Source organism: Hemiscyllium ocellatum, chromosome 14, assembly GCF_020745735.1.
Source record: "Hemiscyllium ocellatum isolate sHemOce1 chromosome 14, sHemOce1.pat.X.cur, whole genome shotgun sequence".
Classification (NCBI taxonomy): Eukaryota; Metazoa; Chordata; class Chondrichthyes; order Orectolobiformes; family Hemiscylliidae; genus Hemiscyllium; species Hemiscyllium ocellatum.
Genome location: NC_083414.1, coordinates 19469510 through 19484750, shown reverse-complemented (window position 1 = coordinate 19484750; position 15241 = coordinate 19469510). Strand labels below are relative to the sequence as shown.

General features: G+C 42.4%; 1 protein-coding gene across 1 annotated transcript in view; it reads right to left on the bottom strand.

The window, feature by feature from the left end:
- Window positions 1-10737: 10737 nt before the first annotated feature.
- Window positions 10738-15241, bottom strand: part of LOC132822279 (proline-rich transmembrane protein 3) — a 60940-nt gene continuing 56436 nt past the window's right edge. Inside the window, exon 4 of the mRNA XM_060835452.1 lies at window positions 10738-13013. Coding sequence (XP_060691435.1) covers window positions 10963-13013 — 2051 coding nt within the window. The 3' untranslated portion in view covers window positions 10738-10962. The remainder of the gene's footprint in view (window positions 13014-15241) is intronic.

The following is a 15241-nucleotide window of genomic DNA, read 5'->3' as shown; positions in this document are numbered from 1 at the left end:
GATGTCACATTGCACAAGGTTCCAATGTTTCTGCTTCCAATGATCTTTCCATACACGCTTGCCCATGCAAACTGAGCAAATGTAACTCATCTATCTATCTAGTCTTATCATTGTCCAGCAACAGGAATACCGTTGGGTTTCTATTCCCTCATGGTGTTATACCCCAATCCTCTGATTGGTCTCCTTGTATAGTGCAGATAAGACGGGTTTTAACAAAACACCCATTCTAGCTTCAAGTGAAGTTCTGGCTTCTTTGTTGCTCATCATTTCTCATTGTCTTCTTTATTGTTTCCACCTTTGGTATCCACTTCAGAACTGGATCTCCACTTTCCACTGGGTAGTTTCATCCTACTGGTTTGGACATTCAAAGATGCTGGAATATAAAGGAGGAGGAAATTATGGGAAAAAGGCTATTCAATCTGTTCCTACAGCTCAAACCCTCCAATCCAGGCAACATCCTTGGAAACCTATTCTGCACTCTCTCCTATACTACCTTCCCAGAGCAGGGAGACTGGTTGCAGAGACATGGCTTGCATTCCTTCAAGAGTATTGATCTAATCAAAGTATGTGAAGTGAAAAAAATAATTATTGGTGTAGATTTTTAAAAATCTGGTGGAGAAATCTTAACGGGACATTATTAAGGAATGAAGTCAGGAAATATTACTTCCGCATTGAATATCAGACACTCTCCCTAAAAGGCCAGTGCATGTTGGATTATTTGAAATGCTTAGGTTGTGATTGATGGATTTTTCTTTTGTTTCATCAGACTGTGAAGGGGACAGCATGGCATTTTTTTAATCATTCACAGGATGTGGGCATCTCAGGCCAGACTAACCTTTATTGCCCGACCCTAATTACACTTAAATAGGTGACATTAAATTACCTCCTCAAACCACTGCAGTCAATGGGTTGGGGAAAGATGATAAATGGTACACATTACTACCTTGGTCCATTGATGGCGAATGCTAAAGGTGTTGGATGAGGTGCCAGTCAAGATGATTGCCTTGTTCTGGATCATCATCAAACCCGCAGAAAAAACTCAACATCAAACCCGCAGAAAAAAACGTGCAGCCCTCCACTCCCTCCGCTCCAATCCCAACCTCACCATCAAACCCGCAGCAAGGGAGGCGCGGTGGTAGTTTGGCGCACTGACCTGTATACTGCTGAAGCCAAACGCCAGCTCGCGGACGCCTCCTCTTATCGCTCCCTTGACCACGACCCCACCTCCCACCACCAAACCATCATCTCCCAGACCATCCAGGACCTCATCACCTCAGGGGATCTCCCATCCACCGCCTCCAACCTCATAGTCCCACAACCCCGCACCACCCGTTTCTACCTCCTGCCCAAAATCCACAAACCTGCCTGCCCCGGCCGACCCATTGTTTCAGCCTGCTCCTGCCCCACCGAACTCATCTCCCAATACCTCGACACGGTCCTGTCCCCTTTAGTCCAAGAACTCCCCACCTACGTTCGGGACACCACCCACGCCCTCCACCTCCTCCAGGATTTTCGCTTCCCCGGTCCCCAACGCCTTATTTTCACTATGGACAGCCAGTCCCTGTACACCTCCATCCCCCATCACGAAGGACTCAAAGCCCTCCGCTTCTTCCTTTCCCGCCGCACCAACCAGTACCCTTCCACTGACACCCTCCTTCGACTGACTGAACTGGTCCTCACCTGAATAACTTCTCTTTTCAATCCTCCCACTTCCTCCAAACTAAAGGAGTTGCCATGGGCACCCGCATGGGCCCCAGCTATGCCTGTCTCTTTGTAGGATATGTGGAACAGTCCATCTTCCGCAACTACACTGGCACCACCCCCCACCTTTTCCTCCGCTACATCGATGACTGTATCGGCGCTGCCTCGTGCTCCCACGAGGAGGTTGAACAGTTCATCAACTTTACTAACACCTTCCATCCCGACCTGAAATTCACCTGGACTGTCTCAGACTCCTCCCTCCCCTTCCTAGACCTTTCCATTTCTATCTCGGGCGACCGACTCAACACAGACATCTATTATAAACCGACTGACTCCCACAGCTACCTGGACTACACCTCCTCCCACCCTGCCCCCTGTAAAAACGCCATCCCATATTCCCAATTCCTTCGTCTCCGCCGCATCTGCTCCCAGGAGGACCAATTCCAACACCGCACAGCCCAGATAGCCTCCTTCTTCAAGGACCGCAGATTCCCCCCAGACGTGATCGACGATGCCCTCCACCGCATCTCCTCCACTTCCCGCTCCTCCGCCCTTGAGCCCCGCTCCTCCAACCGCCACCAAGACAGAACCCCACTGGTTCTCACCTACCACCCCACCAACCTCCGCATACAATGTATCATCCGCCGCCATTTCCGCCACCTCCAAACAGACCCCACCACCAAGGATATATTTCCCTCCCCTCCCCTATCAGCGTTCCGCAAGGACCACTCCCTTCGTGACTCCCTCGTCAGATCCACACACCCCACCAACCCAACCTCCACCCCCGGCACCTTCCCCTGCAACCGCAGGAAATGTAAAACTTGCGCCCACACCTCCACACTCACTTCCCTCCAAGGCCCCAAGGGATCCTTCCATATCCGCCACAAGTTCACCTGTACCTCCACACACATCATCTATTGCATCCGCTGCACCCGATGTGGCCTCCTCTATATTGGTGAGACAGGCCGCTTACTTGCGGAACGCTTCAGAGAACACCTCCGGGCCGCCCGAACCAACCAACCCAATCACCCCGTGGCTCAACACTTTAACTCTCCCTCCCACTCCACCGAGGACATGCAGGTCCTTGGACTCCTCCACCGGCAGAACATAACAACACGACAGCTGGAGGAGGAGCGCCTCATCTTCCGCCTGGGAACCCTCCAACCACAAGGTATGAATTCAGATTTCTCCAGTTTCCTCATTTCCCCTCCCCCCACCTTGTCTCAGTCGGTTCCCTCAACTCAGCACCGCCCTCCTAACCTGCAATCCTCTTCCTGACCTCTCCGCCCCCACCCCACTCCGGCCTATCACCCTCACCTTGACCTCCTTCCACCTATCCCACCTCCATCGCCCCTCCCCCTAGTCCCTCCTCCCTACCTTTTATCTTAGCCTGCTTGGCTGCTCTCTCTTATTCCTGATGAAGGGCTTATGCTCGAAACGTCGAATTCTCTATTCCTGAGATGCTGCCTGGCCTGCTGTGCTTTGACCAGCAACACATTTGCAGCTGTGATCTCCAGCATCTGCAGACCTCATTTTTTACTCGATTGTTCTGGATCATGTCAGGCTTCTTTAATTTTGTTGGAGCTGCACTCACCCAGATTCCATCACATTCCTGACTTGTGCTTCGTAGATGATAGACTGGTGTTGAAGAGTTAGGAGGAGAGTTACTTATTGCAAGATGTCTAATCTCAGATCTGCTCTTATAGCCATAGTATTTATATATAGAATCATAGAGTCATACAGCATGGAAACAAACCCCTCAGCCCGACCAGTCCATGCTGACCATGTTCCCAAACCAAACGAGCTTCACCTGCCTGCGCTTGGCCGATATCCCACCAATTCCTATTCATGAACTTCTCCAAATCCACCACTTTCTCTGGTAGTTCATTTCACACATGAACCACTCTTTGTGTAAAGAAGTTACCCCTCATGCCCTTTTTAAATCTTTCTCCTCTCACCTTTTAAAAATATGCCCACTTGTTTTAAATCCCCCACCCTAAGGAAAAGATCCTTGTCATTAATCTTATCTATACCTCTCATAGGTCACCCCTTAGACTCCTACACAAGCCTTTCCACACTGTTTTTATATCTCAAACCCTTTATGATTACTTGGAAAACCATAGTTTGACTGGAGATAGTCAGCATGGCTTTGTGAGGGGCAGTTCATGCCTCACAAATCTTATTCAATTCTTTGAGGATGTGACAAAACACATTGATTAAGGTGGGGCATTGAATGTGGTATACATGGATTTTAGCAAGGCATTTGATAAGGTTCCCCATTGTAGGCTCCTGCAGAAAGTGAGGACACATAGGATACAGGGAAATCTGGCTGTCTGGATACAGAATTAACTGGTCCTTTGAAGACAGAGGATGGTGGTAGATGGAAAGTATTCAGCCTGGAGCTTGGTGATCAGTGGTGTTCCGCAAGGATCTGTTCTGGGACCTCTACTGTTTGTGATCTTTATAAATGACTGGATGAGGAGGTGGAAGGGTGGGTTAGTAAGTTTGCCAATGACACAAAGGTTGGTGGAGTGGTAGATAGTGTGGAAGGCTGTTGTAGGTTATAACGGGACATTGGCAGGATGCAGATCTGGGTTGAGAAGTGGCAGATGGAATTCAACCTGAAAAAGTGTGAACTGATTCATTTTGGAATGTCAAATTTGAATGCAGAATACAGGATTAAAGGCAGGATTCTTGCCCATGTGGAGGAACAGAGGGATCCTGGAGTCCATGTCCATAGATCCCTCAAAGTTGTCACCCAATTTCATAGGGTTGTCAAGAAGGTGTATGGTGTGTTAGCTTTCATTAGCAGAGGGATTCAGTTTAAGAGCCATGAGGTTATGCTGCAGTTCTATAGAGCTCTTGGTCAGACCACACTTAGAATATTGTGTTCAGTTCTGGTCGCCTCATTATAGGAAAGACGTGGAAACTTTAGAGAGAGTGCAGAGGAGACTTACCAGGATGTTGCCTGGACTAGAGGGCATGTCTTATGAAGGAAGGTTGAGAGAGCTAAGGCTTTTCTCATTAGAGTGAAGAAGGATGACAAGTGACTTGATAGAGGTGTACAAGATGATGAGAGGCATAGACAGAGTATATAGCCAGAGACTTTTTCCCAGGTCAGAAATGAATATTACGAGGGAGCATAATTTTAATTGGAGGAAGGTTTAGGGAAGATGTCAGAGGTAGGTTCTTTACTCAAAGAGTGGTGGGTGCATGGAATGCACTGCCAGCGATGGGAGTAGAGTCATATACATTAGGGACATTTAAGCAACTCTTGGGTAAGCACATGGAAAATAGTACAATGAAGGGTATGTTGGTTTGTCTGAACTTAAAGTAGGATAAAAGGTCGGCACAACATCAAGAGCTGAAGGGTCTGTCTATACTGTTCTATGTTCTGTGTTCCATTGCTGGCAACATCTTGGTAAATGCTTTCTGGACCAATTCCATGTCTGATCACCAACAAAATGGTAATCTATTTTTGATCTCACTTTGCCACAAAGCAAATAATAGCAAAGATGCCTCTCCCAGCTCTAAAAGTGGCCATTTTGTTCTATTACCCTGGCAACTTTCATATTTTCTTTTACAAAATTATTGAATTCAATTTGGCAACTTACTGTGGTGGAATTGTAAGTCACAAATTCAGAGTTTCTTGTCCAATATGGAAACCTTTATATATCTAATTGTAAAACCTAAAACCCATCATATCTTAAAATGTGAGAGGTTGGAATGGGCTTACATCTGCATTATCATTCAATGCACAATAGATGCACAGTATTCCTATGTATTATAATCTACATTTAACCATGTAAACAGAGCTCAGAGAGGAGAAGGAGACTGCAGAACAAGCAAAAACAAACATTTGGTTTATTATATGAACAAAATGTAAAAAAATTAAAAGTATAAATTTGCTATAAAATAACATCAAAAGCAACATACATAATAATTACAAGGGAATTTAAACATTACTGCTATGCTTTGGCTGTACAAAGTGTTCCATACAGACATATCACCAACAATGCCACATTATGCATCATTTTGGCTTATCTAAGCACTTTAAACTTTTCTGAGCTAATTGTCCCTCTTTAATGGAGCCTCACGAACCCGGCTGTCTGTCTTGTACAGGAGGTAAGTCTGAAAATAAATTATTTTGAATCAACTTGTTATGACACACCTCCATGGGAGTTGAGACATGAACCCAGACTTTCTGGCCCGAAGTTAGCTAACACCACCACTGCACCACAAGAACACGAGTCTTTAATAATACGACAATGTCTGGGAGCCATGCCTAATGTCTGCCTCTCAGTCTCAATCTTTTGCAGTATGTCAATGGACCATTATTAGTTATTTGTCTAATACCATTCAGGGAGCGTCCTTTAGTCAAAAGTGCTGAGCTCCAAGATAAAGAGAAACAAAGGTAATGCATTATTATCTGTAAGATCTTATGCAATTAGAAGCCGCAAGTCTTGATTATATTGGAATATAAGAGATTAAAAAAGTTAAGGTCAACTTGGTCACTTTGGCCAAAATACTGCAATGAGAAGAATTAAACATGGAGAATTTAAAGGGCAGGTCTCTTAATGAAACTAATCTTAATATAAGGAGTTATGCTATCAAGCACAGATTCCTGTCTTTAAAATATTTTTCTAATCTATTCTTAATGTGCATCTTAAATAGACCCCAATGGCTTTAGCAAATGCTTGCCAGATTAAATATTAAGGCACTGAAGTACCTTACTGAGACGGAGTATTTAGCCTTAATGACCTCAGTACATCAATTGCAAAGAGGCCCCGAATGCACTGAGAGAAAATGTTCCCAAAGAATGGTCCTCACTGGTCTAATTGAAAGGGCCTTGGTTCAAAAGGTGCTAGTTTAAACATCACAATATTTGAATATCACATCATTTCAGTTAAGTTTCAGGACTCACTCAGTCTGCCCATACAAGGATGCTCTTTCAAGATGATGAAAGGTATTACATCTTCTCTCCTCTTGGATACACAACACTTGCACATCCACCAAATATAAAAGACACATGCATCCTCCCCACCCCTTCAATCAAGTATACATGCCTCTTATATAAACACAGCCATGCACACAAACGCACTGTCCCCTATAATGTACACGCACGCCCCCATGTCACTACAAACTCAAAGGCAAAATGCTGAATGGCTGAAAATTTCTCCACAAATTCTGTCCGACCTGTTGAATGTTTCCAGCCTTTTCTCCTTTCTTTATTCTCGAAATTGGCACACGTTCTCTTGTGTATTTCACAAATCTCTGCACATGCATTCACACTCTCCTCGAAACACACACATCACCACCTCTCCCTGAAAAATGTACACACAATGATAATGTAGCAAGTGTCTTGAAATCTTTGCTGCCAAAATCGTATGCACTGTCTATTTCAGTTGCTGACATTAACAACTGCAGGTAGCATTCACTATAGCTGTGGGGAAATAGGTCCTAGCAAGTTTATGCTCTGTGCAAACGATGCATTTCTGTCGGTCTGTCCTGGGAAATCTTTGGAAAAGAAGTTGCAACTTCAACCATCAGTTATGTTGTCACTGACCTCATCAGATATAATACTGTAATCCAAAGGCAAGCAAATGTTAAGCAGCATTTATAAGGCTGTAGCTGCAAGTGGTGAATATTGCTATTTGGAAATACTGCAAAGAGAAGTTATCATAGCTGAATCTATTGGCACTGCATCACTAGGGAGGAGCACTTCTTGCACATGTGCAGATGCAAACAGTAACAGCTTAGTGATGTTCTGAACTGCTGTGTTAGTTCCTGAATTCTATAAAACAAAATGAAAATCTAAATATTTAATTTAGCAGAATTTACATGTCATGGTTGGGGTAAACTTACAACACAGGTCAAAAACAACTGCTCATAAAAATACAGAATTATTATACAAATAGTGACAAGCAAAAAATACAAGTAAACGTGTTTAAATACATTGTTATTTCAACCTCAATTGAACGTAGATGGTTCAATCTCACTTTGCATTTACATCAGCACATTCCTGGAAAAGTCTACATTTGTTTTTCTCAGTTTTTTCTACTTCTCACTTGACCAAATAAAAAGAGTCAGCCTCACCCTTCCATACCACCTTTGGAAGATTGTGACTCTTACAAACATCATGTTAGTTTAAAACTTTAAAGAAAATCTATCTGAAATCAAGTCATGGATTGCTGCAAATGCTTTGAATCACTGCTGATTTTCTTTTCTTAACATTATGTCCAAGTTCAATTTCAAATGTCTTCAATCTTCTTTGGACGTAACTGCTGAGTTGTGCATTTATTCATCAGCTCCTACAGATATCCTCTGAATCCTTCTGCATCTGTGAATAATTAAGGGAGCCTTGATTTGCAGTCGTTGCCATAGATTTTGTGGCAACAGAACTATGTGTATTATGTCGTTTTCCTTTTAAAATGCAAGTCCAAATAGTGATTTTGTCCACATTAACACCCAAATAATAAACTTGGAAATGAAGTGAGTGAAACTCAGTCTTTAAACCCAGCAGTTTGCTTATTGTGTGGTAAAAGGTGCAGAGCAGGTCAACAAAATGGTATTTCCTCTGTTGAGGGCTAATATAAGACCAAAAGTGTTTGCAACATATGTATCTGGCTGTAGCAGCAAACCTTCTTCTCTCAGCTACCTTCCATCTCCACATTCCTGATGTAGGGCTTATGCTGGAAACGTCGACTCTCCTGCTCCTCATATGCTGCCTGAGCTACTGTGCTTTTTTCCTGCGCCACACATTTCGACTCTGACTCTCCAGCATCTGCAGTCCTCACTTTCTCCTAGTTGCTCAGCAATCCAGAGATACAGCACAGTCTTTCCAAAGTCTTCCTGCCCTTTCTTCCATAGTTCTGTAAATCTCTTTTCACTTTTAAAAGCCACAGTTGAATCTGCCCCCATTACAAGTTTTGGCACATTCCTCCAGGTCCTAACCACTCACTCTTTTAAAAAAAGTCTTCCCTTGTGTTTCCTTTGATTTGTTTGCCATTTATCAGACATCTGTGTCTTCTGTTTCTCAATTTTTAGACCAACAAGGCACAGTTTCGCCCTATCTACTCCATCCAGACCCCTCATCATACTGTCTATCTCGAGTTAATCTCCTCTCTACCTCATCTTCTCTAAGGAGAACCGTCCCAGCTTCTTTATTCCACTCATATAACTGAAGTCCTTCATTACTGAAACCACTCTCACCAACCTTCCCTGCACCCTCTGTAAAGCCTGCACAATATTCCTGAAATGTGATGCCTAGAATAGAACACGATACTCCAAATGATAGTGAATTGGTGTTTTATGCAGGGTCACATTAACTCTATTGCTTTGGTAACCTATGCCTATTGTTACAGGGTCCCACGTTCATTATTTAATACTTCCTCAACCTGTCTTCCCTATTCAATGAATTTTCCACATACACCCCAGTCCCTCTGCTCTGTACCCCCTTTAGAATTATGATTTATGATTAATAATGGAACAAATGGATTCCTAAGTATAAAAGTTCAAATAGAATCAAGTAGAATAGAGCTCAAATTAAATGGAATTCATTATTACAGACTCCAGTTCAGCCCAAACCACACAATCTATTATAGACCTACTGGAGATGATCTGATCATAGCAATAGCAGATATATATGTACATAATGATTTGCTTCTGTCAGCTTTATGCAAGACATTCTTCTTCTCTGGTAAACTCTCTTTCTTAGTCCCTTCCATTTTGTTCTGATTTGGCCAACAGGTTATAACTTAAAAGACATCTTGTAACATGTGAGGAAGAATAAGCAATGAAAACTTTGCCGTCAAAGAAATGACGTCAATTGAAAAATACACTTTGCTCTTAGCTTTTTGAAAAGAAAAGAAACTCAGGGTCTGGCGGTGACAGGAGACTATTTTCATTATGAAATAATCCCTCATTCCTATCGTGTTCAAAAACAATGATGGATGGGGGAAAATACAAGGATCGCAGAATTGAGTAAAACACAGTGATTAACATTTCCAACTCGTCCATCTCAAATTGATCTGTGAAAACAGTCCTGGCAGTTTAATTTCAGAAATACAATAGCCACTGTTAGAAACAGGAGAGCTGAATAAACACCATACTGGAAAAGCCCTACAACAGCTGGTGAGTCCTTCAAATAATATATTTGAACAACTGAATGGGGCAACTCTGTAGCTGTTTCCAACAAACTCTGATATTTACCAATAAAAGTCAATTGTGCAGAGGACACTGGTTGCGAAGCTGTAAAACAGGCAGGGTTTCTCCCCTTAGCTCTCTCTTGCCTCTTTCTCTTTCTCCCACTCTCTCTCTGCTTTTAATTATCTCCCTCTGCCTACATTTCCTAAATTACATTGGTGATTACCCCTCAGAGCTGCTTGATTAGCTATGAAGGATTTTGGGATATCTTGAGGGCATGAATGGTGCTATATAAATGCAAATCTTTCTCAGGTGAGTGGCCTCATCTGGCACAGGGATGCTGGATTAAACAGCTTTTGTCTGTATTGTATAATTCTTGAAATCTATTTAATTTCAAAGATGACTTCTTGCTGCAGAACCATTTTCTCTATAGAAAGAGTTGGTGCCTACCCCCATAGTAAGGGTATTCAAAGATTTACGTGACTAATGGTAAAATAGTGTGGTCACATAATACTTTCCTGGATGACTGTTGTGATGTCCTCAGGAAATCTGACATTTCAATCTCTGAGGCAGATCAATAAAGTGCTAAACAATCATATAGCATGTTCCTTCATAATGCGAGCACATGACGATTTTTTTTTCAAATCAAGAAAATAGATTTTCTTTTGCAACGAGAATGTATCTATTCATTATCCATAACTGCCTCCTTATAACAGGTTAAGCTCTTTTCACGATAGTTGGGCAATTTTAAGATTGTTATTAGTCTCAGACTCAAGTGTTAACCTATAAAAGTTACTTTTGTTTAGTGTTACAATGGACTTTAAGTGACTGCAAATGAATATTGAAATGCAATATGTTGATAGATCACAGAAAACCAATTTGGTCGTATGAACTAAACATTCAGCCTCACAATCAGAGAGTGAAGAGCTGACTAAGTTTCAGTGAATAAAGACAAAGTATTGTTGCTCCTTTCTCTGAGTGTCTTGTAACACTCCTTTCAATCAGTGGTAATCATGAGCCTTTGTTCTTATTAAAAACAATGCAAGATGCCTGGAATTCAACCAGATCTGATATTTTCTCCAAGTACTATTAAACAAACCAACTTGTGCCCAAGGATTAAAGTTCAATGGTATCACTAGAAAGACTGACATCATCAATCACTCTTATTTCTATAAAGCTCTTATGCGCTTCAAGGTTGGGGTCTTCTGTCACCAATTTCACTTCAGAACTGTCTAAATTCTTGCTTGGCGGGAGGAGGCTCTCACTAGCTGGGTCAGCAGAGGGGACACTCTCGCCAGAGGAATGGTTACGTGTCCATGAGTACCAATGGATTCCAAAGGATGTTTTAGAAGCACTGTCCAAGGAACTGCTGGATGCTGACCGGTGCAACCTGCTGGATGCTTGCGTGTGCTCAAGATCCTGGCTGGTCTGCTGGGATGTATCCGTTTGGACATTGTTCAATGAGCTGCACTTGGCGAGGCTGTACAAATAGTCTGGGTCACTGTTGCGACGCTTGAACTCTGATGGCCCCAGTGTGACATTACCCTGATCAAGTGCTTTGCGTATTGTCAAAGAGGAGGAAGAGTTTTCCACGGATTTGTCGCTGGGATACTGAAGACTGGAAGAGTGAAACAAGCTGTCTCTGAGGATGTGCTCCCTGAAAAGAGCTTCGTCAATGCTTCGGCTAAGATTGATGGGTGAAGGTGGACGTAAGTCAAAGACATTGAGGGATAACACTGACTCCTTCTCAATGCAAATGCTGGTAAATGAGCGACCCATCATTAAATTGTGAGATTTGGGTCCCAGGACTGGTATTTTGGGCCTGTGATCCAGAGAGATCATGGAGCCATCTTTGTTGCAGTAACTTTTGTTTGGCTTCGGTTCATTCAATGCTTTAAGGGGCATATTCTCTGATTGATTTCGTATAAGGTTCTTGCAGATGTCATTGTTGGTTATCCTGTCTTGGGTTCCAGATGACCAATCATAGCAGTTGTTAGGGTATTCCGGCACTTCCCTCTTCCTGTAGCGATCGAAGTATTGAACAATCTTGCTCCAACAAATGTGATCAGGCCGGCCTTGGTGCTGACAGAATGCATAGGAGGTCACGAAACACATGGCAAAGGATATTACAATCTCAAAACATCGATACCAGAACTGGAGGAACCACCAAGACCAATAGAAATGACCCTTCTCTCCCAATATTCCGTACATCCATAAAATAGCATAGACTTGCAGTGCACAGCAAAGTAATCCAAAGACACCTCCAATTGCCATCACTCTTGTGAAGATCAAAAGCTGCTTCAGTGCCCTCTCTGGATTCTGGAGATCAATTGATTCCTCATTGTGGACTGTTGATTGCTGGATTTGCCCAACAGTGGCTTCCGATTGAATCTTGAGTTTGCGACAGATGAGAAAAAATGCAAAGATGAGAAATGATCCCCATGAAACTGAGAAGATATGGAGGATTATATTCACAGCAGGATTCAGCAGCAAATATAAGAGATCGCCACTTAACAGAACGACAAAATGGATAACTGCAATCACTGCCAAGAAGGCTGGGCTCTGTATGTTTGAGGAGAGCATTTGAAGTTTCCCCATCTTCAGCAACATCAGGGTAAGAATGCCAAAGGTGGTGATGAGAAGGGGAAGTGTAATGTTGTACAACACCAAACTACCTACCGGAGGAAGCTTGGACTTGCTGCCATAGGGATCAAGGAACAGATAAATAGCTCTTAAAAGACCCAATGCAAAGAGTTGGGCATTGGCTGCCATGAGATAGCTCAGATCTGGAATGTATAAAATAGGAGAGCCAATTAAATTAATAAGAGACATCAGCATGAGGATAACAAAGAGTATTCCAGCCCCATAAACATGCATTTCCCAAGCAAAGCCCAATGTCTGTTTCAGATCATTCCACTGGGCTGAAGTTTTATTGGCGATGCACTCCCTATCCCACGTAGAACACAGTCGGGAATAAGATTTATATTCATCTGAACTATTGTCAACGGTTGGCTTTGAGTTTGATGTGTGATCTGGTTTCTGGGCATTGACCGGCCTGATATTTTTCCGTTCTGATCCATGTTGTGAGTCCTGTCCTTTGGATGAAGTGTTGACACCAGTTGAAGTATTGACTGCTATCATTGTGGTTGGACTTTGTCTGTTGTTCCCTGTAAAAGATGAGCAAGTGAACATTAATCATATTATTGTGGAGGCATGGCCTGATGCAAGAATAAATCAACTTTCTCAACTAATTGTTCCTTGGCACATGTTACACATGGTACACTAGTCTATTCACTGCTCTTCTTAGTGCATACATAGGTACATTCAAGATAATTTAAAATCAAGTCCATAAAAGTAATTTTTGACAATATTATTTTCAACTATCAATTTAGAATCTGGATGATGTTCACAATTATTCCCTCTTTTTGCTTAAATCTACTGTGGTATAGCTCATTCTACATTATTCTGTATCTCATCTACGTTAACCTGTTGTGGTATAGCTTATTCTAAATTATTCTGAGCCCCTCACATTGATCCTCAGTGATTTGGTAAGTCAGCTAAACAAAATGTTCAGCACCAGAAACAGAAATTGCTGGAGAAATTCAGCATATCTGGAAGCATGTGTGGGAGAGAAAGCAGAATTAACATTTCTGGTCCAGTTCTGAAGAAGCATCACTGGACTCCAAACATGAATCTGCCAGACCAACTGAGTTTCTCTAGCAATTCCTGTTTTTATTTCAGATCTGCAGCATCTGTAGTTTTTTTTGTATTGTTTGATTAAAGTGTTCAAAGTGCAGATCGTACGTTGCAGTACCGTCTGGCTTACAGTATTCTTCTGGCTGGGTAACCATAGTTTCCTCATTAATAACTGAATATCCTGAAAACAATGCAAACAACCTACAGTTTTCCATCCACACTTGAAATTATTTAACCCTTTACTGAAATAAATGGACTGAAAGCTACCACACTCCACACCATGACCTTACAAGTGTTGCAACTTACAGCAGAGTCTCTTCACTTATTATGTAAACATGGAAAATGATGCTGTTATCTATTAAAAGGTTGTGCTCTGGCTACTGTGAGGGTCTTGCTTCCATTATCAATAGCTCAGAGTTGTCTAAAGGATTGATCGAGTCAGAATAGCGCGTGGCAGAAGGGAACAAAAACCTAAGCATGTCTCGCTGTACTGTCTGAGTGTCACATATTTCAGCTTTGCACAAAGAAATCATGCAGACTATGTTCTGTATGCTGTGATTAAAGTTGATTATATTACAAAATTAGTAATCATTCCTCGTTTCTACTGCAGGAGACTCTCACCTTCACTCTAAATAGAAATTCTCTCAGCTGCTTATTGACAAACTGGAGTCACATTGGTGAAAGTCAGGTTATTGCAATGAGAGAATTGACTGTGAAATTTGACAACCATCACACTGCCATCTCATAAGAGTTGATTTCCAAATAATGAGGGGTTACCTGACCCAGCAAAGCTTCCAACTAATCATCCCAAGAACATATCTCATTCCTACACAATTGATGGAAACGTGGGTTACAGCAGCCCAGAATTTGCATGTGCGGTAGTGTCAAGATTTGGGATGCAATTCTATGGGCTCAAACAATAGTCAAACGAGAGCTGTAGTAACACATGCTTGCAAAGGCAAAGGATGGGACATAGAGTACAGATTTCCCCTGACTTTTCCAATGGCTCAGCTATAGCTTAGAAAATAATCTACCCACATTTCTCACATTTAGTTCTTATGTTCTCGCAAAACATTAGTTGAGAAAATCGAGAGATGATCTCATTAAATCATATAGGACTCTTAAGGGGCTTCCCAGGGTAAATACTGAGAGGATAATGCCCCTCAAGGGAAAGTCTGGGACCAGAGGCTATAGGTTATAAGTTTGTTCGCTGAGCTGGTAGGTTTGTTCTCAGACATTTTGTGACCATTTCCTAGGTAATATTATCAATGAGCCTCTGTTAAAGCACTGATGTTCTGTCCCACTTTCTATTTATCTGTCTTGGTCTGTTAAGGTGGGTGATATCATTTCCAGTTCTTTTTCTCAGAGGGTGGTAAATGGGCTCCAAATTTATTGATGGAGTTCCAGTTTGAATGCCGGGCCTCTGGGAATTCCTGTGCGTGTCTCTGTATAGCCTGTCCTCGGACGGATGTGTTGTCACAGTTAAAGTGGTGTCCTTCTTCGTCTGTGTAAGGACACTGGTGAAAGTTGATCATGTCTTATATATCTATACAGTATATTCAAGAACAATGGGTACTCGATAAGCACAGTCTGCCGATTCTTAAACAACAAACCCAAACAAGTAGACACAACGTACCCAGAAACTCTAGGCACACTACCATATATCAAGGACATCTCGGAGATGACAACCAGACTACAC